This window comes from Hypomesus nipponensis, chromosome 17, assembly GCF_054491055.1.
Source record: "Hypomesus nipponensis isolate SF chromosome 17, ASM5449105v1, whole genome shotgun sequence".
Lineage (NCBI taxonomy): Eukaryota > Metazoa > Chordata > Actinopteri > Osmeriformes > Osmeridae > Hypomesus > Hypomesus nipponensis.
In genome coordinates, this window is record NC_140377.1 from 21,975,708 (window position 1) to 22,002,687 (window position 26,980).

Consider the following 26,980-nt stretch of genomic DNA (forward strand, 5'->3'; position numbering starts at 1 on the left):
ATGGGGACATTTCAGGGAAAAGACTGTGTTGGAGTATTTTAGCTGGCAACTCTGCTTTTGTGTTATTTGCAGACAACAGCAGATATTCTCTCTGCTGCTGCGCTCTGAATCCCAGGTCCCTGCCTGTGGTGGCAGGAGGCCTCCCTCAGCACTTCTTCCCCTCTCCTATCCAGGGTCCAGAAGCCACATCCTGATACAGACACGGCAGACCGCTCCACAGTGTGACTGTGTGAATACTTCTGCATAAGCCAGGCCGGTTTCCAGTGACTATTACACTTAAAACCAAAAACAAGCTGTGCCCAAGCTCATCTAATCCACCTTCCGGATTCCTGCTAGGCTTGGTTTGCAAAAAAAATACAGATTTCCTCCTGTGCTCTTGACACAAGTTGAGCAAGTTGTGTTGAGGCCAGCTCTGAAGGTGGAGAAGAGTACAGCTAAGCCTGGTTTAACGACTACACTACCCAGCAGCCTTGCAGGGCAGGTGTTTAGAATTACAACCCTCCCGGGTCTTAAAACCCGCTGATTCACTCTCCTGCCTCGTGATCGTGCTGTGAAACCAAAAAAAACCAAAACATTGATTGGCCAGAGAGAGGGCTCACTTGGTTTCTCATCTGCAACGGTTGATTGAAAGGCAATTCAACACCAATATTGGGGACAGTTAGTCTGTCCATTGCTGCACTGACAACCAATAGAGTCTAATCGGGTCCATAAAAAGCTATTACATAAGTCGTGTACACTAAAACTCTCCTTCAACAGCAAAGATTAAAGAAGTCTAGTCGATGACGTGGCTTCTTGTGTGAAACAGGTTCTTTGGTGTGAGACATGGTGAGTGTTGCAAGGTGGGCCGAGGCAGCGGGAGGTCAACATGAACAGTATGCATCTCCACAGTCTACAGCCTCCACTGCTGACAGCACGGAGGCACTGCAGTCTCACGGCATTCGGGAGAGAGGAGAGAAAGGTCAACGTCTCTGGTGCTCTGGACAAAAACACGAGAAACCTAGGGGAAGGACTCGGACGCTGTTACGCCCCCCCCCCCCCCCCCCGCAACAGACACACACACACACGCTCTCTCTCTCACTATCTCTTTTACTCTCTCTCACTCTCTTTCTCTCTCTCTCTCTCTCTCTCTCTCTCTCTCTCTCTCTCTTGCATCACACATACACACACGCACATTCTCTCATTAACATGCCCGCTACCGGTTTAACAATTAGTATGCAAATCACTAGCATTTCCCCTGTTAGAACACACCAAACAGGGTTCTGCTCTATTTGCATGCATGGCTCCTCCCCTTTGCCTCATAGCACATGTCCTTGGTACATGGGCACGAGCACTAGGGCAGTTACAGTGACATCCTCTGGTTCAATCCTCCCAAACCGCTCCAAAAATACTTGTCTGTGATGCTAATACACTGACACACAGTGGAACACAGTCAGATGCTAGCTGGACTGAAGTTTCTGCCCACTGGGAGGTTACTGTCTGGCTGCTGAAGGTCATCTGAAATGTAACACTGCATTTGTAATAATTTGCCAATAAACTGGTTGATTTAATGGAAAGCGTGTTTCCTGTGTGGTAAGTTGTTCTTAAACCTGTGCCGCATCCTGTAATAACTGTTGTAACCAGGGAACGAAGGCTGCGCGTTGAAATGCTTAAAGCTCATTAAGCTCGCAGTTCATATCCTCAAGCTATACGTCATCAGCAGCTGTTAAGGTCACTGTTATGAAAGTCACTGTCGTTCCCAGACGTGGTCTCACTCACCTGCTCAAAGAACTCATCCATGAAGTGATCTCGGTCCACCTGGACAACCTCCTCATCGTCATCGCTGTCCTTGGCCTGGAGCAGGAAGGAGAGAGGGGGACAGCGTTAAACTCTGCCCACACATCACCCTGGTTACGGTTGAACTCTGTGTACACGCTGTCTCAACATGGCGTCCTGTGTACACTCCAGATAACACAGCAACGTCTACACACGGTGACGGGATGTTTAGGTAAGAGGGGGTGGCAGACAGAAGGGTTGTTGTATATCATACTCGTGTGGAGAATGGGGGAGGGTGGGGTGGAGATTGAGTTTGGATCGGAACATGGGGTGGTTGCGGTGCTGGGGCTGTCGGTGGTCACACTGGGTGATGGATGGGGAGTGACCCAGGAGAAAACGTCTGGTCGAACCCAAAGTCACACACACACACCGGGCCCTCGACGACATGGAGTGACGCTCGCTCCATCACTGACCAGAGGAAGGTCAGGAGAGAGTAAAGAGAGACAGAGAGAGACAGAGACAGACAGAGCCAGACAGAGGGAGAGAGAGAGGGAGAATGAGAGAGAGAGAGAAAGAGGGAGGGAGTAAAAAAGGGGGAGAGAGAGAAAAAGATAGAGACAGCAAGTAATAAAGAGAGAGTAAAAGAGGAAGATAAATGGCAGTGGAAAGGAAGGGTTATGACTGTGTTTGGTCTGCGGTGACGAAGACCCATAGAGGTCTTGTTGCGGTGCTGACCATGACACAACATGAATTTCATGCAAGTATCATAAACAATCGCCAAAGCTTCTAACTCCGAGGTCGTACAAAGGTCCGAAACTGCCATTTCATTGTCTCTCCACGCAAACTAGGCCGTGGAGGAGCAGAAATGGAGCTGTCATCTGTTGGCAAACAGGCAGCCACACAGGGGGAATGAAGCTCGTATGTTCGGTCCTTGCTGCCGTGTCTGCTGGCCAGACGGGACGAGAGCCCATTCCTTCCAGCATCCTGTCAGCCGACAGCCAGGGCAGAGCGGAGGGAGGGAGGGAGGGAAGAGGGGGAGGGAGGGAGGGAGGGAGGAGGGAGGGGAGGGTGGAACTCAGCCTGCAGACTCAGGCACCGCTGGGTGTGGGACTGGAGTGCGGCAGTCCTGATGGTAATGGACAGTTAACCCTTAGGTGCCTTCAGATGCTGGTGAGCCTCTCTTTGCCCGGCCTCCAGGGCCGCAGACTGTGTCCCTGGCCTCCACCGCCCCTAACCCCTGTTCCTACCGACCCTGCGGCAAGACTTCAGCTCCACCCCCCAGCCTCCAGCCGCAGACTGTGTCCCCTGTCACCCTCTGACCCCAAGACACACTCAAGTCAGCCAGTCTGTCGTGAGAGAAGCGGCCCCAGTCAGACCTCAGTGGAAGCGTACGTTCACACGCGCAATTTCGATGACGTCCGACGCACCGCTCACACGACAAAAGACAAGGTTTTGGCCAAAAGGCAAAGTGTTCGTGCTTGAGCTTGTGAAATGGAATAATCTCAAAGGAGTATTATCCTGGAAAGATGAGCTTTAGCTACTTAACAGAATTCCCTCTCGTGCACAAATGAGAATCTTTGAACACCCCCTCACAGCGAAAATAAAACGGACGCTCTATGTGCAACAAGCCTTGCACATGGACTCTGTGGGCAACCAAAAGGTCAGATGGCTGAGCGGTTAAGGAGTCGGGCTAGTAATCAGAAGGTTGTTGGTTCGATTCCCGGCCATACAAAAATGACGTTGTGTCCTTGGGCAAGGCACTTCACCCTACTTGCCTCGGGGAGAATGTCCCTGTACTTACTGTAAGTCGCTCTGGATAAGAACGTCTGCTAAATGTAAATGTAAAAAAAAAAAAAACCTCTGTTCCATCTGTGCAGTGTGACGGAGGCAGGGTCGCCTTAAGAGGGGGAGCAGTCTCGCTTAGCCACGCGAACATCCAAGCGAGAGAACCGTACGATGTTCAATCAGAGTCAACAAGCGGCGGCGCTGACACAGGAAGCTTGGCCCTCTGTCTGGCGAGCCCGTGTGGTGTCACACTGCGCTGGGTTCCCATCAGGGGCCATGGTTCTGGAACAGCCTCTCATCTGCATGTGTGGGACTGAGCATGGGGCTCCCAGTCGCAGGCCTGTGCTGTACCGGGGGCGTGTTACACCAGGGGTTCCCAACCCTGGTCCTCAGGGACCCCCCTGTCCTGCATGTTCTAGATGTTTCCCTGCTCCAACACACCTGATTCAAATGAAGGGGTCGTTATCCAGCTCTGAAGAAGTCTGCTTATGACCATTCATTTGAATCAGGTGTGTTGGAGCAGGGAAACATCTAGAAACGTGCAGGACAGGGGGTCCCTGAGGACCAGGGTCGAGAAAGGCTGCACGTAGACTTAGATCACTACGGTTTGTGTCTCCGTAAATGTTGTTTAGGTCGGTGCCTACTTAACGTTTTATGGATGACTTCAAATTACTGTCAAAACATGACAATAAAAACATGACTGTGATTCTGTGATCTCAAAGTAGCAGGGGAAACGGCTGAAAGTTCTGGAAGTGGAAACTTTCACAACGTCACAGAAGCTTCTCCTCTTTAACATTTCTCGGTTCCATCCGTGTATTCCCGACGGTGCTGATGATAATCAGATCTCTTCCTCCCCTGAGGTAAAATATTCTGTCCATTTCCTCTGCATTATTCAACAGCTAAAGCCAATCGAGCAGCGTTCTGCGCATCAACACCCAGGTTGCTGCCACACAGAACTGAAGGCGCCCCAGGTTCTACCAGGAATCAGTATAGACGATTTATTACAGTTCAAATCCTCGAATGTAACCGCTAGCCTAATTCTGGATTAACTCTGCAATTTCTTGTTAACCAGCCAAAAGGATTCACACCCACACAAACAAGCACAGGTGTAGCGGTGGAGATGCATTGGAAATGAAAAGGAGCCTACATGTGGATTAAAAATACTACAGATGGAATCATTTTCAAAAGGGACTCCAAGGGAATAACCATTGAGATTCATATCAGGCAATCGTCCAGAATATGATTCTGAAAATATTTTACATTATCAGACCAATAGCTCATGTTTCACTATTCGTGATACCTATTATTGTTCCGAGTCCTTCCACCACCTCGTATCATGCGAGTATCTTGGCTACATGCTAGAGAATCAATATTTCCCTAAATAGCTTGGCTTAAGCAGACACATTTGTTTGCGAGCAATCACCTCACACCAGTCCAAGATCGTGTGTGTGCATGCAAGTGTGTTTGTGCGTGTGCATGTGTGTCTGTGTGTGTTTGGCTCCCATGACAACAGAGAGGAACACATACACAACATGCAAGGATCCATGTCAACTTTCAGCCTGTAGCTTTAGTGATTCTGTGAATACCAACTGCTCCAGCTTCCCTTTCCTAAAACGGTTTACTTCAACTAATAACTCATGCGATTTCATCTCCATATTATCCCCATATGATAACACTTTACAGTGCGCTATTTTTGTTTTGTTTTTACAGTGCAACCAAAGTGTACCCACACTGTATATGAAGGTCTCACCTGTTAAAAGAGGTCTCACCTGTTCATAAAGCACATTATGAGTAGTGTCATTGAACACAATCTGCTGTTGAACAGGGATGAATCTGTCTGCTGAACGACAGAGAACACGGGTCATTCAGCGCCTGTCAGCATTTCCCGGGCCACAGTCGGGTTCCGTACAGCAGTAGAGAGGCTATATGGTTCCGTACAGCAGTAGAGAGGCTATATGGTTCCGTACAGCAGTAGAGAGGCTATATGGTTCCGTACAGCAGTAGAGAGGCTATATGGTTCCGTACAGCAGTAGAGAGGCTATATTTGTCTGTTTCCTAACCCCACCCAGACTCAGCAGTACCCCTCCGTCATCCTCCATCCCTCCCCACCCCCACCCCCACACACACACACACACACACCAACACAGTCACACCCCTCCGTCATCCTCCATCCCTCCCTCCCCACCCCCACACACACACACACCAACACAGTCACACCCCTCCGTCATCCTCCATCCATCCCCACCCCCACACTCACACACACACACACACTCACACACACAGGGCCCATGGCAGCATCTCCACCCTCAGCTTGCCAACATGTTGTGTTCGGTGCCTGGTGCCCGGTGCCCGCTCCCCGCTCCCCGCTCCCCGCTCCAGCCTCCTGGGCGGTGGGGGTGACTGGGCCAGGACGCCCCAACTCCCCTCCACAACACCTCCCCACAAAGACGGAACCTTGACCTTACAGCAGCCAACGGTAACTGGGAAAGCGGTGCAATAGGAGTATAGCGGTGCCTGTCATGGGATGTGGCTGATCTGGGCACCGAGGGGGGCTGTGGGGAGGGGGTGGTGTTGACGTTAGAGGATGACGTGTCTGGAGGTCCTAGATAAGGTGTAGATGAGGTCTGACAGAAGGCTTCGCTGCAGTCACATCTGCAACTACACTCTCGCTGGAGTCATTTATACTGCTCACGGAAATGGTCAAAAAGATTTGGAAATACATGGGCGTCAGGATTGAAATAACTGCAATTCGTTCAAACACTGAGCAGAGACCAGATACCATCCAGTGCATTGATGAGTGACTTTCGGATCACCCTGAATGAGTGTGATATCCACGTGTGTGTGTGTGTTTGAATTTAAAGGGCCCAGTCAGTCATCGTTCGACAGCGCTGGGCTGACAGCAGAACAGCCGGGCTGGGAGTCTGGGACTGGGCGGTCTCTGGAGGGAACCATTTGACCGTGTTCCCAGGGGAACCCTGCAGTGGCTCCGAGCCCTTTAGCCCTCTCCTCCACCTGGCCTGCGACACAGCAGCACACCGCATCCTGGACGGTAACACAATCCTGCACAGCGATCTCAAAGTCACCCCCTCGCAGCTGAAAACTGTAGTAAACAAAGTCTGCACAAACAACATCAGAACAGGGATCTGTGAGTCCCATGGCGGCCGCAGGTTGGGTGAAGCAGGGATGCTGTGGTACTGGGTGTTGACTGGGTGAAGCAGGGATGCTGTGGTACTGGGTGTTGACTGGGTGAAGCAGGGATGCTGTGGTACTGGATGTTGACTGGGTGAAGCAGTGATGCTGTGGTACTGGGTGTTGACTGGGTGACCCAGATGAGGAGTGGAGTGTGTTCCACTCACCCCTGCGCAGTCAGCCCGGCCTCATGCATGCCAGAGTAGCACAGTGGAAGCTCCAGCCTTCGGAGCTGAACAGAGTTTTCTCTCAGAGTGGAAAACGTTTCAGTCATGGTATATTTATGAAGATTCTTGCCAAGAATCCAGCCTGCGGTCTAATCTACAATCTGCATGTCACAATTTAGTTACTGAGATACTGTGCATACAGTCAGGTGCAGGTAAACACTACAACGACAGTAGAGTGTGTGTTTGTGTGTCTGTATTTCACCTTATTGTAACTGCGGTTTGAGGTGTGTTGGAATTTATGGCCATCATATAGTAACACCACAAGCATGTCAGAATACTGACACCCAAGATGAACAACAGAACGTTTAGAACAGAACGATTTAAGCTTACACCGTAATTGTCTCAACCTAAGTTTTAGTTATTCGATTACAGGTTAAAAAATAAAACCGTTTCCGAGCTTCTGTAAATAAAAAAACGGCTGAGTCTAGCTTCTCTCTAGCTGTGAAATGAGCAAATATTGAATCGGTGGCTTATTCATCTACCGTGTTGACAACGTAACCAGGTGCTTTGCATGAATTGAGAGCCGACTCCATGTCATATTGTTTGACTGGAGGAGCAGGGAGGTGCGAGGGTGCGGTCGCGGAGGGCTGGACCAAGCAAAGGACATGACATTGGCTCTGCAGTAAATATGTCCACGTAAAATACAACACGAATTATCCCTCTCGGCACTTTGTGTGAATGTATGTGGCGGTGTGTGTGTGTGTGTGGATGTTGAAAGAGAGAGAGAGAGATAGAGAGAGGGAGAGAGAGAGAGGGAGGATGGAGTGGGGAGGGTGTATATTAAAAAAGAGGACATAAAAATGCATACTGCGAGTACAAATACTGTACGCAGTTAACCAACATAATTCATAAACCCACACCTTGCATGGAAGCCCATCCCATCCATTATTGATCGCTTCCTACACTACAGATGACAGTCGACCACGCCAGCGCAAACCCTCAGCTCCGAGGTCTCAACCTTCCTTATGAGCAGGAAAACCAGGAGCATGCTGTTTGGACACCGTCCACAGTCAACCACCCCACACACTCCCGGATTCCCACTAGCAGTCGAGGACTGCGTCGAAGGCAGGCAATCTCTCTTCGACTGGATTCGACTGCCTTGTGTTCTAATGTGTGACGTGATTCCATCCCGTCCTGCTTTGGGGCAACCAGCTTCTGATGCCCCTGTCAACGGCAGCTCATCCTCCAGGACCTGTGACGCGACAGGATCGTCCGCGCGCCCGGCAGAGCTCACAGGAGCCCGGCGTGTCATCCTGAGCGGGAGACGCTACAGGGGAGCTTCATCCGCTGGCTCACTTAACACTCTCGCTCTCTGTACGAGGCAAAGCATGCCTGTTAGTGAGAATGAGTACACATATGTGTATATCTGTGTGTTTGTGTGCATATTAATCTGATTAATTTGACTGACTGCACTCTGACTGTTTCAGCCCTGCAGCGAGGAGAGGGAAGGAGGGGAGAGGAGGAGGGAGGGAGGGGAGAGGAGGAGGGGTCAAGAGAGAGGAGAGGCTGTGGGGGAGGGGACAGAGGAGGAGGAAGAGAGAGGGTGGGGGAGGGGAGGAGAGTGAGAGAGAGGGAGAGAGAGAGAGAGAGAGAGAGAGAGAGAGAGAGAGAGAGAGAGGGAGAGAGCTTGTGGGGGAGGGGAGAGCGGTTGTAGCTACCACAGAGAATGTGGGTTAAACAGCATCTGTTACCATCTCAAAAAAAAAGAAGAAAAAAAGAAGAAAATAAAAAATGTGTTCTAATTTTCATGTGAGGACAGGAATGACGATCCATCTCCTGGATCATCACTGTACCCACCTCTCCACCCCTCCATCACAACCCCCCCTTTCAGCTCCCTGTCAGCCAGAGTTATATAAGGCTGGATGACCTCAGGTGCGGGGCTGAATATTAATGCCACATGCATCTTGCACTCCCCATAGGTCCATCTGTGCGATTGGACAGGCATCATCCAACCCTCAACTCATCCTGGTGACCTCTAGGGATGGAGAGAGGGATGGAAGAATGGAGGGAAGGAGGGATGAATGAATGGAGTGATGTAGGAGGGAAGGAGGAGAGATGGAGGGAAGGAGGGAAGGATGGATGGAGGAGAGATGGAGGAGAGATGGAGGGAAGGATGGAGAGATGGAGAGATGGAGAAATGGAGGGATGGAGGGATGGAGGGGTGGAGGGATGGAGGGATGGAGGGAAGGAGGGATGAATGAATGGAGTGATGTAGGAGGTAAGGAGGAGAGATGGAGGGAAGGAGGGAAGGATGGATGGAGGAGAGATGGAGGAGAGATGGAGGGAAGGATGGAGAGATGGAGAGATGGAGGGATGGAGGGATGGAGGGATGGAGGGATGGAGGAGAGATGGAGGAGAGATGGAGGGAAGGATGGAGAGATGGAGAGATGGAGGGATGGAGGGATGTAGGAGGGAAGGAGGAGAGATGGAGGGAAGGAGGGATGGAGAGATGGAGGGAAGGAGGGATGGAGGGTTGTCGAGATCTTCGCACAGAGGGACCAGGACGATCAGGAAGAAACACTTTTCACAACGAGGGACCTGCTGCTATCACTCAGCATCTTAACAACTTCTCGTGTTCCACAACATGGCCTCCCCACAGGTGCCTGGGGAAGAGCACGAGCCGAGGTACTGGGAGGAGGAGGACACAGGCTGAGGTACTGTGAGGAGGAGGACACAGGCTGAGGTACTTGGAGGAGGAGGACACAGGCTGAGGTACTGGGAGGAGGAGGACACAGGCTGAGGTACTGGAAGGAGGAGGACACAGGCTGAGGTACTGGGAGGAGGAGGACACAGGCTGAGGTACTGGGAGGAGGAGGACACAGGCTGAGGTACTGGGAGGAGGAGGACACAGGCTGAGGTACTGGGAGGAGGAGGACACAGGCTGAGGTACTGGGAGGAGGAGGACACAGGCTGAGGTACTGGGAGGAGGAGGACACAGGCTGAGGTACTGGAAGGAGGAGGACACAGGCTGAGGTACTGGGAGGAGGAGGACACAGGCTGAGGTACTGGGAGGAGGAGGACACAGGCTGAGGTACTGGGAGGAGGAGGACACAGGCTGAGGTACTGGGAGGAGGAGGACACAGGCTGAGGTACTGGGAGGAGGAGGACACAGGCTGGCCTACATCCAAAGATGCCAAGTCTCCTTCCACCTCATCCCTGACAATCCAGGAAAACCTCTCCCGACCGGAGGACAATAACGAGTTTTGTTTGTTTGTTTGTACGTTTGTCAGTTGGACCGTGTTAGTTTTGTTATTCAGTCTCCATGTTGATGTTTTTATTTTTATCAACCGACATTCTGAGGCTGCGTGAGTTTCTTGTGATAAAATGGAGGAAGAACGGAGCAGGGATCCTCTGAAATGAACGCAAGACTCAGACTGACTCAGACTGAACTCAGGGGAGAATCTACAGTGAGGTAACAAACAAGGTCAGCATGTGAGAGCAATGGGCTGAACCTGGAAGGCAGCAGCCACAGGCCCTGGGACAGACTGGACTACAACTCCCAGATGTGGGACTGCTAAAGACTGGACTACAACTCCCAGATGTGGGACTGCTAAAGACTACAACTCCATGAACTTGTTCACAACAAGTCTATCAAACCAGAGAGGAGCATTGACACAGTAGTGATTATTTGCACAGAAAAACATCAAGCATAGAGTGGGAACTAATTGTGAATTCATTAAATTTGAAAAGCTTCTCAAATCAATGTATTCATTGATTGAATAGCACATGAATCCAATTAGCAGAAGTAATATTAGGGAACAACAAACAAAATGGCAGTTATATCTATACTTACATTTACATTTAGCAGACGCTCTTATCCAGAGCGATTTACAGTAAGTACAGCGACATTCCCCTCGAACTGGCGACCTTCAGATTACGAGCCCGATTCCATAACCGCTCAGCCACCTGACTCTCTATATATTCAAATGAATTTATTGAACCAAAATAGATCTGGTCTGATGGCTCTTGTCACAGGTTGTCATTAGCACACGTGTGGCGCTCAATAATCTCAACATCAAATCCAAACCTTAGTATGGAGTGCAGACCACAATTATTGAACATAAACAATTTACTATTTTGTCAAAATAGTGTAAAATAAGGTTCAAACTGATTATGAATACATATGCAGTACTGGGGTGAAGTCTTAGGCACTTAAGAATTTTACATTAATATTGTCTCGAATATTGTTTTTTTTGTCTTCTGTATTCTTGCTTATGTATTCTGCTTTTTCGTTTAATTATTTTGTGAAGCGTTTTTTTTTTTTTACATTTTTGCTGTGCCCAAGACTTTTGCCCAAGACTGTATTTGTGACAGGAAATGTGATGAATGTGGGCATGAGGCTGTACACCATAGCTCTGACTCAGGTTCCCCAGACCCTGCCAAGACCCCCCTGCCCCCCCCCCTGCCCCCCCCCCCCTGCCCCCCCCCCCTGCCCCCCCCCCCAGCTCTGCCCCCCCCCGCCCCCCCCCCTGCCCCCCCCCCCCCAGCTCTGCCTCCCTGGGGAATCACAGATGAGAAACAGAGACAGGTTGCAGTAGCTGCCAAGGCCTTTTCAAAAGATTACAATGTAACCAATTCCCAGAAATCCATGAGTCATTTAATCAATACATAACAGCAAGTGTGAACTGTGGCTTGATACACACACACACACACACACACACACTAGTCACACGATTCTGAAGCACCCAGCTTCTTCTTTTTACAAACATCCAACTGGGCAGTATTCTCTCTGCTGTATCTTATTCATGTCGCTAGAGAATATGTGCTTTAAATGAATGTTTTTTTTCCTGGCTGAGAGCAAATTGCCAATTAGGAAGATGAAGCTCTATTGGGCTATTGATTGATCGACCATTGCTGCCTCACTTGCTGCCTCACTTGCTGCCTCACTTGCTGCCTCACTTGCTGCCTCACTTGCTGCCTCACCAAATTCCCCAGACGATGCCCCCTCCTGTCTTATTTCTCCCACAGCTCATGAATGTGGGAGGAAATCTGTGATCAATTACATATTCAACACAAGACTCAGAAACGTCAGGTACAATCAATCAATCAATCAGGCCACCAAACGGAGGCTGGGTCTCTGAACACCAGAATACGCCCCGCGTCCACACATTCACACACAGCCTTCAGGTATGAATACCCACGCAACGGGAGTCAGCAGCTTAGAGCGGAGACTTCTGTTTGTTCACACACGAAAGCAAAGCAAAAAGCAAAATGTCAAACTCAGATTGTGAGAGATCAGGGAGTATCTTTTAGGAAACAGTGGACATGTCAGTGATCTGTGTGTGAAACGACGATGGACTTGATTCGAAGAATTCCTTCAACATTCCAGGGTGACGTATGTTGTCCAATTGTGGTTAATGTACTATAGTGTTAACGTACCATGGTTGTATTCATTCGTGACAATACACACATGAATTGTGTGTATTGTCATCAAGATGCAGGCTTGTTAATATTTCTTACACAGATCCGTTACCTTCCAATCAAATTGCAATTTAATCTTTCATTAACCTGAAAGCCAAAGCAATGACCTGGTTCCCCTCGAACATGAGAACATCCATCTGACCTTCCTGAACTGTCGCAAAGCAACTAGCAATTTGAGAAGATCTGGAATGGAGGTCATGCTCATTGACACCGCAAGAGATAATCAACTCACTATTTAATTGAAAGTCAAATGTTTTACTGACGTATCATCATAAAAGAACGCAATTAATATGAACTGATTTCAGATGAAAACAATTCTCAGCCAGCTCTTTCTTTAATCATGTTCAAAAATGTTTTGAAACTTCAATCCTTGAAGGTATTCTCCTCGCTGAACTCAAAGCAAGCCGGAAAACATTTGTATTTCCTCCAGTTGTCAGACAGTCCATCCCTGGATCAGAGAGACGGTTTAGGCCACACTTCAGGTCTCAGAACTGTGTTTATGAAATGCGTAGTCCTTCCTGATTCCAGAGCACTGCTCCATAAGGTGTAGTGTCCTCATCTTTAATGTCTCTCTATCTCTCTCTCTTTCTTTCTATCTCTCTCCCTCTATATCTCTGTCTCTCTCTCTCTCTCTCTCTCTCTCTCTCTCTCTCTCTGTCTCCCCCCTCCTCTCTCTCTCTCTCTCTCTCTCTCTGTATCTTTTTTTATATCTCTCTATTTTCCTCTCTCTTTATTTTCTATCTCTCCCTCTTTATCTTTCTCTCTCTCTGTCTCTCTCCCTCTCTCTCTCTCCCTCTCTCTCTCTCTCTCTCTCTCTCTCTCTATGTCTCTCTCTCATCATCTCTGACTGCCAAACAACAAGGTATCTGGGTGGAGTCACCCAACTGTAAACTGTAAGTAACTGTATCTCTGATCACGTTCAAACGTTACTTGATCAGAAGGAGGATTACTGGCCAGGGACAACTTTAGCAGTTGCAACCTGACCCTTTTGATTCTTCTCATGCGCCCAGGCCCAAGCCTTGATGTATGCATGTTTGGCCAGATTTGAGCCTATATCATTCTGTCAAACTATATAAAGCTCTGAGATCAGAACCCAGTCCATGCAGACTAATCACTCATCAGGTTCATTTAGAGGCTGAAGTTGTTGGCAGTGAAGTGCTTCTACTGAAATGCATGATCAGCAAGTCAAGAATTTTTCGCAATGACATTTACAGTAAAACTGCAAGCTACTCTTTCTATCAGATACACCAAAGGCAAATGACTAAGTATGAATTATCCAATTACTCATTTTAAAGGATTCAGTTGTCTCAAAATCTGGGAAAACATCCAAGGACTGTTGTTTCAACAGAGCAAAATCCAAGCCCATAAACATCTGTGTGCTCCACAGAGCTGTCAGTGGGAAGCCCTGACTTCATTTCCTGTCAGGTCACAACTCAGTCTGAGACATTTACAGTAAAGAAATAAAAGACTACCAATGAGTTCCGGACCACCTGAATATGATAGGCTTGGCAAAGTCATTCCAAACCCACAGAGATCATTCACATGAGGAACCAGACAAGTAGCTGAAAATCAGAAAGAAAAAGAGCATCTCACAGTCAGTCAGAGTGGTGGGTAACAAATATTTGTTACTTAAATATTACTACAAATATTATAACTTAAATGAATGCCAGTGCTACCAGAGTAAAAAATTGTTACTGTTCGTTGAGAAGGTCATTAATAATACCACACTGACGCCAACAATTAAAGGGTCTACCATCCCATTTAAGTCCAACGAGCTACAACGAACACGTACACAAACTCTTCACTGGAGGAAGATTTGCGGGCCAAAAGAACGTGGCTTCTCTGCTGTAGGACTCTCACCCTCCCTCCTGTCTCCTGCCTTCCCTCTGTGTGGAACCACGGCAACACTGCCACCTCATCGTCAAGCTTAATCACTTTGAGATCTTCAGATAAAACCATCACTCGCGGGCTAAAAGCTGCATAGGTTTACTAGGAAGGAATTTCACCAGTATTCCGGTTTACAGTAAGAGTGTGTGTGCTGTTTTCTGTATGTACGTGTGTGTTTTACGTGTGTGTGTGTGCATGCGTGTGTGTGTGGTCACCATGAACAGCTCTGGGTTTTCTATCCTATTGCAGTGGCTGCCCTTGGCAGCGAATGACCTCACGGAACACAATGTCCCAGCATCCTCCACTCTCAGGCTCAAACCAGAGGAATGAGCCGTAGAGACAAGGCTAGAGCCAGCCTCTAATAGGGTGAAGTCAGGTAGTGTCACTCCATCTCTAAATCTCCATCTCATGTGCAGTGTAGTTGACTGAAAGCCGTAGACGAAGCATCCTACTTGCTGAATCAGGAGCCTACACAGTTTCCTCTGGGTCCTTTTCAAACGTGCTTTGATAGGTTACCCTGAGACGCCGTTTGATCCACACCCACACATGCAAACCCCTGGACCTCTCCTTAATCTGCCCCTCTCCGATGCGCCGCGGAGATAGGGCCGAGGCGCCGACCGACACCGGGCCTGCGAGATCTTCTCCCAGGCTGCGTCTGGTCGGGGGCGAGGCTGGTTGGGGGCGGGGCTCATGCATGTTACATGAGCAGCTGACGGATTCGCTCAGTCTCCTGAGACCATCACAGGGCCATCACATGCAGGTCCTGCCATCAATCACGTGACAGACGTCCCTTCTCCCCAGGTGAAGATGTGCACAGACTGATGAAGCGGGGGGTGGGGGGGGGGGGAAGTCAGCCTCTTTGAGATGAGATTATTTGAGATGAGATGATATGAGGAGAAGGAATCGTTTTGGTCATCTTGCCCATGGATGATCTTGCATTGCAATGCATGCCGTCGTCGTACACAAGCAGTCCTGTAATCTGCTCTCTCATTCCTCTGGTGGGGATGGATGAAACTAGAAAACCAAACTCTGAAGCATCTGAGCTGTAGAATGTGCTGTCGGGGGGGCGTTCTAGGGACATTCACGCAGAACCTCACGTAGGGGAGAACATCTGAATGATATTTCAGATCAAATCTGTTACGGGAAGGCCACAGTCGGCCTACACATGACCACATGTCAAAGATGAATGCTGCTTGGCCCTTGGAGACTCTCTTATCTCAGTTTCAGTCCGAGCTTTTGAATAAAAGGTATTTACTCCCAGAGAAGCACCGATTTCTTACAAGAAATCTCTTAGTGACAGGTCCGAGTCCGGACAAATGACAAAATCGTGGCGCTGACTGGAAACGATGGGGTGTAGTCCCACAACCCAGAGGTCTCTTGTGCTGGTCGTGAAGGGCAGGGAGAGGCCCTTGCCCTTGCAGGGGCTCAAGGAGAACTACAAGCACGAGCCAGGAGAACGTATCACCGCACTATCACGACAGCAGGGTAACCAATTGTCTGCTGTTGTCACTGGTGCTGTGCCGCGGCAGGGCTCTGGTGCCTGTAGGCTGAGGGCAGGGCTCTGGTGCCTGTAGGTCTGAGGGCAGGGCTCTGGTGCCTGTAGGCTGAGGGCAGGGCTCTGGTGCCTGTAGGGCTGAGGGCAGGGCTCTGGTGCCTGTAGGCTGAGGGCAGGGCTCTGGTGCCTGTAGGCTGAGGGCAGGGCTCTGGTGCCTGTAGGGCTGAGGGCAGGGCTCTGATGCCTGTAGGCTGAGGGCAGGGCTCTGGTGCCTGTAGGCTGAGGGCAGGGCTCTGTAGGCTGAGGGCATGAGGTCAGGGGAGGGGGGGGGTTCAAATTCACTTGGACACAATCGTGTCCATTAAAATTGATAGGACCCTTCTTAAATGCTGTTTTTATTTTAATTTAATTTGTACAGCAGATTACTGCAGTTATCGACAGTATTGTACTGTAGATTACATCAGATATCTATGTGTTTTTTCCAGACTGCTTCACTGATGTAGCTATTAGATTAGAAAGAAATGAACTTCAACACAAGATTATGGTTTAGGTTTTGACAGGAGAATTTCAAGATAGGGCGAGTGCAACAGGGTATTTATAACAGAAGAACATTCCAGTAAATTCATACAAAAAAATCAGTCTCCATCAAAAACATTTAGCCATCTCAAACATATTATGAAAGCAATGGGCTTGATCAAGGAACATCACCTAGAAATAACACAAATACTACCCTAGTTAAACGTGCATTAATATAGGTATGGTGGGCATGCAAGTGTCCATTAATCTTCATAGCTGGGCCACTCTTAAAATCATTTAAATGATTCTGACTGGCAACAGTTAAAATAGAAGTGAACCCCGCCCATCTTGCACCATCCCAGCTACTTGATACCGTGACAACAAATTTCTTACAGTAAACCTGAATAACTGTTTAGCATAGCAGTGTACACTGTCGTGCACACCCCTAAATTACAGTTATACAGACACAAGCTGTCTCTCAGCATAACCCTGCACAGAGTGATGTTTTACGATGACACACAGCTATTATATTTTAGTTGTGCTCTGGAACCCCTCTTAGTGTTTAATGACGTTAATTCACACTCACAATATAAATGTATTCAATCACTTTTAAAATTAATATTGATCTATTTTTACTTCAAGGGCAACATTCCGTTCAATATATGGGGGGCAGGAAGGAAGAACAAATGTGTGCGTGCGCCTGCGCGCGCGTGCAAGCGTGTAGCCTACCTATGTGTGAATGACAAGGATCGATACTACTTTTATGAGTAAGGAATTCTGTGGTGGAACCATCACAGTCTGTATCCCAACCTCCCTTTCAGGGAGAAATACATAACGCTGTCGGTTGAGAACAGTTTAATCTCTGGTTGATAGTGTGAGGTGAAATTTTCACATGAATTATGTCTCTCCTCAACCGGACCACTCATCCATTCATAATCAGTGAGCTTGGAACGGATATAAAACCCCCCTACCTCGACGGTCTAGCGCCAGCCTTCTATCCTACAGCGAAATAGACGATATAGACCCGGTAAATATAGCCGGTCACTCTTCTGCCCTCTCATACACGTAGGCCTACACATTCGGTAAAACCCGTGCACACACGGGTCTTGTTCGGTTAAGGACGATGTAGCGCGACGTACACGTCACAGTGATGTTGATGATTACATAAAATGCAATTATTACCAAATGATACGGCATCTGTTACCGGAATTAGCAACGTGATTTGCTGTAACCTTTCAATATTATAATAGGTTATTATACACCCTAACGCCGAGTCTACATATTTAACAGGACGGTTCATCCATTTCACTTTTGATATTAAATGAGCCAATAGGGAAGGGGAGGGGGAGGGCCGGGTCAAACCCAAACGTTCGCTAATTTGTAAGGAAACAGCCTAAAAATACAAATCCTTAACATATCATTCACGCGTCCATTATGCGATTAGATGTAGGCTATGCTGCGGCCAAGACACGAACGTCATAACCAAGAGATGTTCGTGGTCTACCAACATAATCTGCAGTGGGGAGCGAGGCAGGAGCACCGTCGGATCAGGGGCATCTGTGTTCGGCGTTTCAGTGAAACGGAGCAAAAGCCCATATAGGTGCACCTGCTGACCAAAAACCATCGCGGTAACCGTAGCAGTCGGAATAATATGCTAACGTCCACAGCAGTGCAGTAGGTATAGCTTATCTCTGCTGCAGCCTATACGGTGCTTTTAGAAACAATTACACTAAATCACACAGACACACACGCGCGCACACACACACACACACACACACACACACACACACTATGGCAAGGTGCAGAGCGGCAGAGTCCAGGCGTTTCCTTTCGGATAGGCTGCTTTATTGATCTCTAGTCGTTTTAGGCTGGGCAACGCCAAAAACCTATCGGGCCTCACATTGATTGAATTTGCTCGAGAATTGGACACATAGGCTACCTATTTTAATAAACTCAAAAACCTTGGCTAGCTCGAATTATTGTGGTGGTCATTGCTGTGTAATAGGCTATCTAGTAACCGTGTGCGTTTTAAATAAGAGTGTGTGGTTCTCCATCACAGGGATTCACGGAGACCGTGTTGCAGATTCTGGCATAGCATGGGTTCTCCAAAACGAACCCGATTGAACCCCGTAGTGTCAGGAAAGGGTTACGATTCAGCCGTCCTTGGTGTGAAATATTCGTTTATAAATCAATTAATGACCTCAAGTAAAACTAGTCGCAGAAATGTCAACTCTTTAAATACGACCCTCTAACATCACCGTAATCGACTCCTTTAAGCTCCCGATAATGCACTAATATATCAATCCATGATATGAGAAAATATACATTTGGCGAGGCATTCCTGGTGAGAATATTTCTTTCGGACATGGGTAGATGGTATTGCTTTCTGTGTGACTATCTTCACAGGCTTTGCATGTTAAGGCCAACTGTCCATCCATATTAGCCAGCACTAAGCATTCATAAGATTTTATTGATTAGGATGATTGAGCTAAGAATATTTTTTTGTTTCCTTGTGAATGCAGTTATCATCCTACAGACTATAACTGCATTGTGACCAAGATTTTTGAGCGAACTCTTTTTCCACCATGGTCATGTTCCATGTAGCCTATCAGAGCACGCTTGGGCACCACTATTAACAGTGAAGGAAACATACATCCGAAATCAATACAATAAAAATAGGTTATTATCCTCAGTGAACAAATTCAATGATGTAGGCTAGGCTAGGCTATGCCTAAGCTGGAAGTCAGGCGCTGACGCCCGATTGCGGTGAGGATTGGGGAGGGAGGAGGAAAGAGGGACCAGTAAAGGAGGAAGGCAGGAATGGAAGAATATAAGCTTACGCTTCGTAGTTCTTGCGTACGGTCCTTCATTGTTGCCCCGCCGTGTTGGCTAAATTATAATCGCCTTGGATTTTCGCCCTCGTTGTCTTCTTATTTCCAAGGTTCCGACGGTTTTATATTTTCTTCTAGTATTCAAACCCGGGGTTTAGGTGTCCCCTGTGAGCTACCTTCTCTCTCTTTTTTTTTCCTTTTTCCTAGTCCCCCTGTACGGTGCTCGTGCGTCCTCCTCGGCGGTGCAGTGTCGCCCCGCAGCGCGCTCCGGCTCCAGCAGCAGCAAACGAATGCAATACGAGCGCGGTACTGATGCTGCAGAAAAAAACGGATGAAAAAAAGAAGCGATGCGGAGGGATGGAGCCCCGTGCGCACGCGCGGTCTCTCTCTCTCGCTCCATCTCCATCATTTTACCTGCTTCCCCTCCCCCTCCGCCCTTTTCCCCGTCGGTGTCTCTCTGCAGCGCGTAATCGCCTGACGCTCCATGCCAACCAGGGAACTGTAGTTTGTTTCAGGTGAATGAAAATCATTTGGTGGAATTTGTTGCTGAGGACAGAATAGAGATGCCAAATAAAACAAGTGCTCTTCTCCAAAGAGCGGTTTCCTTGATGGGCGGGTGGTCTAGGCTACCGGTAAGGAGATGAAATAAATGCTGGACGGGTGATTCTCCCACAAATCACGTTTTCAACGCTAGCCACACGCTTGCTTCCATACATATGCATGTAGTGTCCTGTCTACAAAATGGCAAACGCCACTGTAGCTAAATACAATCTGGTGTCGATTTGGTGATCGTAATTAATAAATGTGTCAGATAGCCTATGGTTATTCGCGGATCATGATAGACTACGGTCATTTAATTTGCAATAATGTTAAAGATGCTGTATATGCATGAAAGTCGGGTCTATCAACCAACACAGTAAAGAAGTCTTTTAACTGATAGTTTAGGCCCATGTCACAAATGTGTGTGTTTCGAACATTTGTAGAATTCACCTTCACTGCCTCGTCAATCCAAATGAGAGAAAAAAAAACTTATTTCAGAAACTAATATTGCATTTTCTAAATATAATTTCAGCTCAAGGCTAAAACTGCCCTTAGATAAACAAGGAAACGTCACAGGCAGCACCGAAAACCAATTTGCACACGTGAACGCTACTTAATGAAAAAGAGTTGAAAAACCTTTCACTGAGATCTGAGTAAAAAAAAAAGTGTACACTTGTAATAAATATGCCCAAAACACTCCTAATATTGATCCAAATGTCAGGAGAGTTTGGGGTGTGTTACAAAAAATAATGACATTGACTAACCATAGAGTTACTACTTTGAAACCTTGATTACTCTATATTGCTGATAAAGTAGGTCATAAATGTGCAAAGTCATATTCAGTTTTCATCCAGGATCCTGCAAGCTTCTACTAAACCCCCTCACAATTCAAAATCTGCCACATTCCATCCTAAAAATCCCTTTTTTAATGTTTATGGTTAACTAGAATTTCTATGCTAATGTTACTATTCATCACATGATTTATGTGAAGGTCACTTCATCTACCTCACAATTATTGTATTCATCATAAAATTACTATAGCTGTCATGTGGTTTATTATAACATAGAATGTTACATATCAGGTGAGGAAATGTATTTTCTCTGAATAACATGTGAAATCATGACATTAAGCAATGCAGAATACAGAAGGTGACAAAAAAACTAAACCACAAGAAACTATGAAGAAAAGTTGAAACATGAAGCGTTTGTCAGCGGGGACCCAGTGGTGAGAAACATCTGCAGACATGAGCTAGGATAGTGCAACATATGCTTCATATGTTACGAAATGCTATGTACATCCTTTAAAAGTTAAATCTAAATCAGCTATGTACCAATAACATGAAGAAAATATGTTCAATTAACACAATATCATTCTCAATCTAAACTTCACTAATTAGAAATAGTTGCACGTAAGGTATTTATAGCCTTCCTTTCTCTCTAGGTAGTGGCCCTTGTCTTGTCCGTTCAGAGTTGTGGTCATGTTCTGTGCGTTTCTAAGGGCATGACCACAGTCCTCACCATCTACAGAACATCAGCAAAAAAACACGTGACGGTTCTTCATCAAGCTGGTGTGAACCAAAAACAACATCCCCTTCTCGAGCCCAAGTGAAGGTTTCATACTACCAAGCTAACAGCACTTCAAATAACTACAGGGGCATTCACCCTGTAATCCTCACCCTAGTCCCTGCATGCTAACAGAGCACCCCTTCACAGGAAGGTGGAGTTGTGGGCAGCAGGGCCCTGCTGGAAGGATGGCCCATCGTCAGGGACCCCGTTGTCGGGCAGCCCATCCAGGTAACTAGGGGAGGGGGAATAGTCAGTGCACAGAGAGCCCTTCAGGCTGGGCCCGCAGACCACAGACAGCGTCACGTACAGAGTGCCGTGATTCAGCTTGAACTTCTTGCTGACGTTCACGCCCTGAGTGGGGATGAGGGATGCGCTGCCCAGGCGGTTGTCGTTCCAACGGTTGTCCCGATCCCACACCTCAAACTTCACAGGTCTGAAGAGGAGGGGAGAGAAGAGGACGGGGGAGAAGAGGAGGGGGGAGAAGAGGAGGGGGGAGAAGAGGAGGGGGGAGAAGAGGAGGGGGGAGAAGAGGAGGGGAGAGAAGAGGAGGGGGGAGAAGAGGAGGGGGGAGAAGAGGAGGGGAGAGAAGAGGAGGGGGGAGAAGAGGAGGGGGGAGAAGAGGAGGGGGGAGAAGAGGAGGGGAGAGAAGAGGAGGGGGGAGAAGAGGAGGGGAGAGGAGGTGTTAGGTGGGGTGGGTGAGGTGCGCCCTCCTAAAGCGATCTGCAGTCGGGACAGCTTCATTCAATAACTTTTCAGGTTTTCTAGCCTACTTGCTGTCCTTAAATGCACTTGAACATGTATATGTTTACATATTTCAACCAGAAATCATTTTATTATTTGATCGGAACACTGACAAGCAAATACCGACAAACAATGCTTGTGTCCTAATGTCCAAGTCAACGTTGTTTACGGTCTAGCCAAGGTTAAAATGCCTCTAGAAACAAACCCTTGGAAAACAAGAATCTGAACTCAAAACTCACGCTCTGCTCCCCAGCTCCACCGTCCCAAACTGCATCTTGAAGTTCCACGCAGGGAAGTCATTGTTCCATATCACAGGAGTGGTTTCTCCTTGCTTGCCGTAGAACACCTTCACGTAACCATCCGTTTTGGAAAAGTAGTCCCCCCAAAGCCCCGTCGCCCGGACAACCGTTACGTTCATCTTTCCTATGCCCGGCTTGGTGGGGCAGCAGCTGGAGTCCACGCGACTGTGCCCGCTGCATGAACACCCACAGTTTTTGTTCCGACGGCCAATGCTGCACCCGGACGGACAGGCGGTGGAAATGGCGTTCCGTACGATGTAGTCTTTAATGGCGGTGCGCAGGTTCGACTCCAGGGTGGGGTTGTTCCTCACCAGCGTGTGCAGAGAGCTCAGCTGGTAGGAGACCATTCCGGGAAGCGTCTTCAGAGATGCCAGCCACTTCTTGTAGTTGGACTGTTTCTCGGGTTGGAACAGGAGGTCCGCAACTTCTCCGTCGCCGCCTTGGATCTCGGTGACGCGGTCGGAAAAGGTCCCCGAGAAACTGAGGCCTGTCTTGAGCTTCTTGCTCTGGGCTTTGCAGTATTCGGTTTTTGCTTTGATTTCGATCCCCTTGATGACGGCGCTGGCCTCAACACCCAGGCAGTTGCTGACGGAATGGGAGGAGAGGCCGTTCATGGCGACCTGGCAGGTGCGCACGGCCGTGGTGGAGTGGACGCGCCCCCCCAGGTCCAACCTGCGGATGTAATGGGTGCCGAAGATGGACAGGAAGTGGTCATAAGCTTTGTGGCTCTTGGGTTCGATGGTGGTGGGAAGGTTCTTCAGAGCCTCTTGAAATTCTTTGCTCAGAGGAGGGGTGCTGTGGACACGAAAGCTACGAGAACAGGAAAGCAAACAGCGACGACTTGAATGTGAGGGTGTATTGTGTTTGGTTTGAAGGGACTTAATACAGAAAGGAAGTCATAGATTAAAAAAAGAGACTGATTTAACCAAAATACATTATTCTGGAATCCGACACAAAATACGCAAGTTGAAAAATGTAACCATGTAAATATTGATACAAGTTCTTGATGATATCTACCAAACATAAATATAAATACTCTACAAAAATCACTCACGTGTAATATTTGCATTTGAACTCGTGGGATGTGAAAGAGTACTTGTCTTTGCGGGAGTGACTCTGGGCAAACGAGGACGACTTGGAGTGTGTTCCTCCGACCGCCAGTCCTCCCACGCCTGGAAGCCCCAGCCCGACCTTCCAGCTCACGCTGGTGGATGTGCAGCTCTCCTTCACCACGGACATGCTTGACTCAAACATCTTGCTGCTCAGGCTGCGACGGCACAGCACCTTGACGCGCCAGTCCACCACCGCCAGGGGCAGCTTCTGTGTCTGGTTCAGCAATCTGTTGTGGCACAGCGTGCAGTTGGCGTCGTGTCCGCTGCCCTGCATGAAGTTCCCGACGTCCACCACGTAGGCCCCGGACGTCTGCATCTTGACGATGTCGAAGCCCTCGCCCACCAGGTTGTGGCCGGGGACGAACTGAGCCGCCTGACACTCAGTGAAGCTGCCCGTGTGGCAGCCGCCGGACGGAGGGATGAAGAGGAGGAGGAGGAGGAGGAGGAGAAGCAGAGGAAGGGCAGACATGGCCGGGCTGGAGAGGAGATTTTATTAGTTGCAAGTTGTTTCTTGTGTAGAAGAAGAGTGATTTTTGATGTCGTCCATTTTCTTGTGACGTATTCAAAGTCACCAAAGATTTGAACAGGTAAAGTATTCATAAATGCACTGAAACAATCATGCTGTCATGTCTAATCCAGACGACTCTGAGAGGGAAGCCGTTGTAACACAGACATACTGCAAACCAACCATAGTGTGCTGTATACATTAATGTATACATTACTAAAAGTCATGCATTAAAATAACTTGGCTTCGGACGTAAAGCCACAACTTGATCACAGCGATATAAGGAATCTATGATCATTTTTAGTCATTATTTTTACAAAGTCATTCGAACCCTAAAACAGGTTGAGTCAGTTGACTCTAGTGCATGTACAATAAATTCTGAAGCTTCATAAGTGAACTATAATAATATAATACATACTATAATCATAAAATCACACTGACAGAAAAGTTAAGATACCAGTTGCACCAATTTACAGATTAAAATTACAGAATTGAATTGTATTGAGTTATATTGTATTTGTGAAACTCACCTATTATGGTCAATGGTGTGTTGATGTGAGTCAAAAGGAATCATATCAGTGAAGTAAAACCAGTCTTTATGTATCTTTATGTACTACATCTGTCACGGGGCGGTGGCCAAACTGGTCAAAACCACAGTTCAGCTCAAACCCTCAAATGACACACGTATGCACTTTCTCCTGTCTCACACTCCACATGCTGCTGTTCTCTGCTCTCTCGTGCTCTAACACGCTGTTCCTCACCCTTCTACACACTGGAACAGTAATGCCGGACGAAAGAGACATTCTGAAAGTCCAGTGAAACCGTCCTTAAAACACACGTCTCGTTCACCTCAGAGTTGTAGCTGTGACAGGCTCGGCTCTAAACGCACAGACCCTCGGCCATTCACACGATGAAACTTTCATGCTCAAGACTCTAAAACCTGACAGTGTCAAATGATTCATTAACGATGCACATTTCAATTGACCGGTGGACTGTCCACATCAGTAGCTGTCATGTCCACCCTCGTGTCCTCTTGTCCTTCCTGCTGTACTGCAGTGGATAAACTCAGCAGTTGTTATGGCTCAACTGGGTCTGGCTGGTGACTCCAGGTGTATTTCACCACACAAAAACACACACACACACACACACTCTCCCCAGAGTCCCTTTTCCCTATTGATGGATGAAACGGGTTCTCAGTATTGAAAATAAACACATAAATGCACGAATAAACTCAGCGATTTGTGGGATTGCAACATTTTCATTGTATCTTGAAGGTAGGCTGGGTATTAGTAATAAAGTGCAGATATTATTGAATGTAGCTGTACTCCTGATTATTTCTGGGACTATGGAGATATGGACAGTATTTCAGGTTTTTTGAGCGCTTCCAAATGAAAGGGACTGAAGATGCCTTGGCCTTGTCAAACCAGTCATACTGATGAATACATCCTCTACATGCTAAATGCTCTTTGGGTAGGCTTATTAGTAATATTTCTGGTTTAAGAGTTTGCAGTATATCTGGTTTCAAAATAAAACATTTTAAGTGTGTGTGCGCTTGTGTGTGTGTATGTGTGTGTGTTTGTGTGTGTGTTTGTATGTGTGTGTGTTTGTGTGTGTGTGTGTATGTGTGTGTTTGTGTGTGTGTGTGTGTGTGTGTGTGTATGTGTGTGTGTGTGTGTGTTTGTGTGTGTGTGTGTTTGTGTGTGTGTGTGTGTGTGTATGTGTGTGTGTGTGTGTGTGTGTGTGTATGTGTGTGTGTATGTGTGTGTGTGTGTGTGTATGTGTGTGTGTGTGTGTGTGTGTGTTTGTGTGTGTGTGTGTGTGTATGTGTGTGTGTGTGTGTGTGTGTTTGTGTGTGTGTGTGTGTATGTGTGTGTGTGTGTGTGTGTGTACTTTCTTGGCTGTGCTTTTGGGGAAGATACTAAGAAAATACGACACTGCAGAAAACTTGAAAAACCGTCACACCTCAACTTGTGTTGAGGCGGCATCTTATTGAGTCAACTTTTTTTTTGTTCCTTTTCCTTCCAAGGGCAAAGAGAAGCCTCTCGTGTGAGTGTGTCACTCCTCTCGATTCACAGTAAGCAGAAGCCTCGCTCCATTCTCTGAGTTGTTAGGATAAACAACCGGACAACAAACTCCCTGCTTCCCCACTCCCCGTATCTCTGCTGAGCTGGCTTCTAAACGTAAAACAAGAAAAGTGCGAAAAGTATTCTTAGATCTTAAACTAGACACAACAGTTCTGCGAACAGTAACCACACCTCCTGGGCCTTTGAGTCCGTCTGACCTGGGAACAGAGGCTTGGCAACAACCCCCTCGGACAGAGAGATTTATCGTTTTGTTCAGGTAGCGGTCAAAGCCGCCCACCTCTTTTCCAGAGAGCCTGAGCCTCGGCCTGGTGCCCACTGTCGTCCTCTACTGACTCCTCAGCACACTGGAGCACTTTGCTGACAGCCACACCACAAGGCTGACTACGCTACTACTTAAGCAACACCACACAGCCAGCTAGTGAACACACAACAGGGATGTCAGGTCAATGTTTATTTTTTGTCTTTCTCACAAATACCCTTCTGAGATCGGAGATGGATCGGCGGGGAACGGCATATTTGTGACGAAGCGGCGACAGGTTCATTTGTGGCTTTCCCCAACCTACGTCTGCATAACAATTAGTGATCATAAACTTACAATCAGACCGATGTCAAACGTGTCCCCTCGCTTATCACCTTGGTGCAGCCCCTCTCATGGCCCACAATGCACTGCAACCATTACCGGAGGTGACCAATGGTCTGCTTGCATGTGTGGGTGCGATGGTGTGTATGTGTGGGTGCGATGGTGTGTTGCATTGTCCCTTTATGGCTTGCCGACACGCCTTCTTGGTCACGCATTCATTACTCTCACCCTTTGTCCATCGGCCAATCCCCTCCAGCGGTTCGTCTGCTGGCCCTGCGCCCCCTAGAGGGCAAGGAAGTGCAGGACACCCTCCGTCCTCTTGAAAATTGAGTTTTTCACCTTGGGTTGCAGGGTTGAAGGTTAGGACGATAAGGGGTGGGGGTAAATTGAGATTGGGCGAGTCCCTCTCATGTTCGATTAGGGAGAGTCGTCTATCTTCAGATGTTTGGT

General features: G+C 47.9%; 2 protein-coding genes across 2 annotated transcripts in view; both read right to left on the bottom strand.

Annotated features, from left to right (window-relative positions):
- Positions 1-19,142, bottom strand: part of stx1b (syntaxin 1B) — a 33,919-nt gene extending 14,777 nt beyond the window's left edge. Inside the window, exons 1-2 of the mRNA XM_084677507.1 lie at positions 19,113-19,142; positions 1,756-1,830 (exon numbers count right to left, since the gene is read on the bottom strand). Coding sequence (XP_084533633.1) covers positions 1,756-1,830; positions 19,113-19,142 — 105 coding nt within the window. The remainder of the gene's footprint in view (positions 1-1,755; positions 1,831-19,112) is intronic.
- Positions 19,143-21,350: 2,208 nt separating this feature from the next.
- On the bottom strand, positions 21,351-23,830 carry prf1.3 (perforin 1.3). The gene is made up of 3 exons (XM_084677674.1): positions 23,304-23,830; positions 22,190-23,059; positions 21,351-21,642 (listed from the first exon to the last, which is right to left on the bottom strand). Exons 1-3 carry the CDS (start codon positions 23,828-23,830, stop codon positions 21,351-21,353), a joined length of 1,689 nt encoding a protein of 562 aa, XP_084533800.1.
- Positions 23,831-26,980: the final 3,150 nt, after the last annotated feature.

Excerpts from the sequence above, each read along its gene's own strand:
- prf1.3 (XM_084677674.1), bottom strand. The coding sequence starts at position 23,830 with ATGTCTGCCCTTCCTCTGCTTCTCCTCCTCCTCCTCCTCCTCCTCTTC. Across the intron at positions 23,060-23,303 it reads TTCAAATGCAAATATTACAC|CTTTCGTGTCCACAGCACCC; the intron begins GTGAGTGATTTT and ends CTGTTCTCGTAG. Across the intron at positions 21,643-22,189 it reads GTGGAGCTGGGGAGCAGAGC|ACCTGTGAAGTTTGAGGTGT; the intron begins GTGAGTTTTGAG and ends CCTCCTCTTCAG.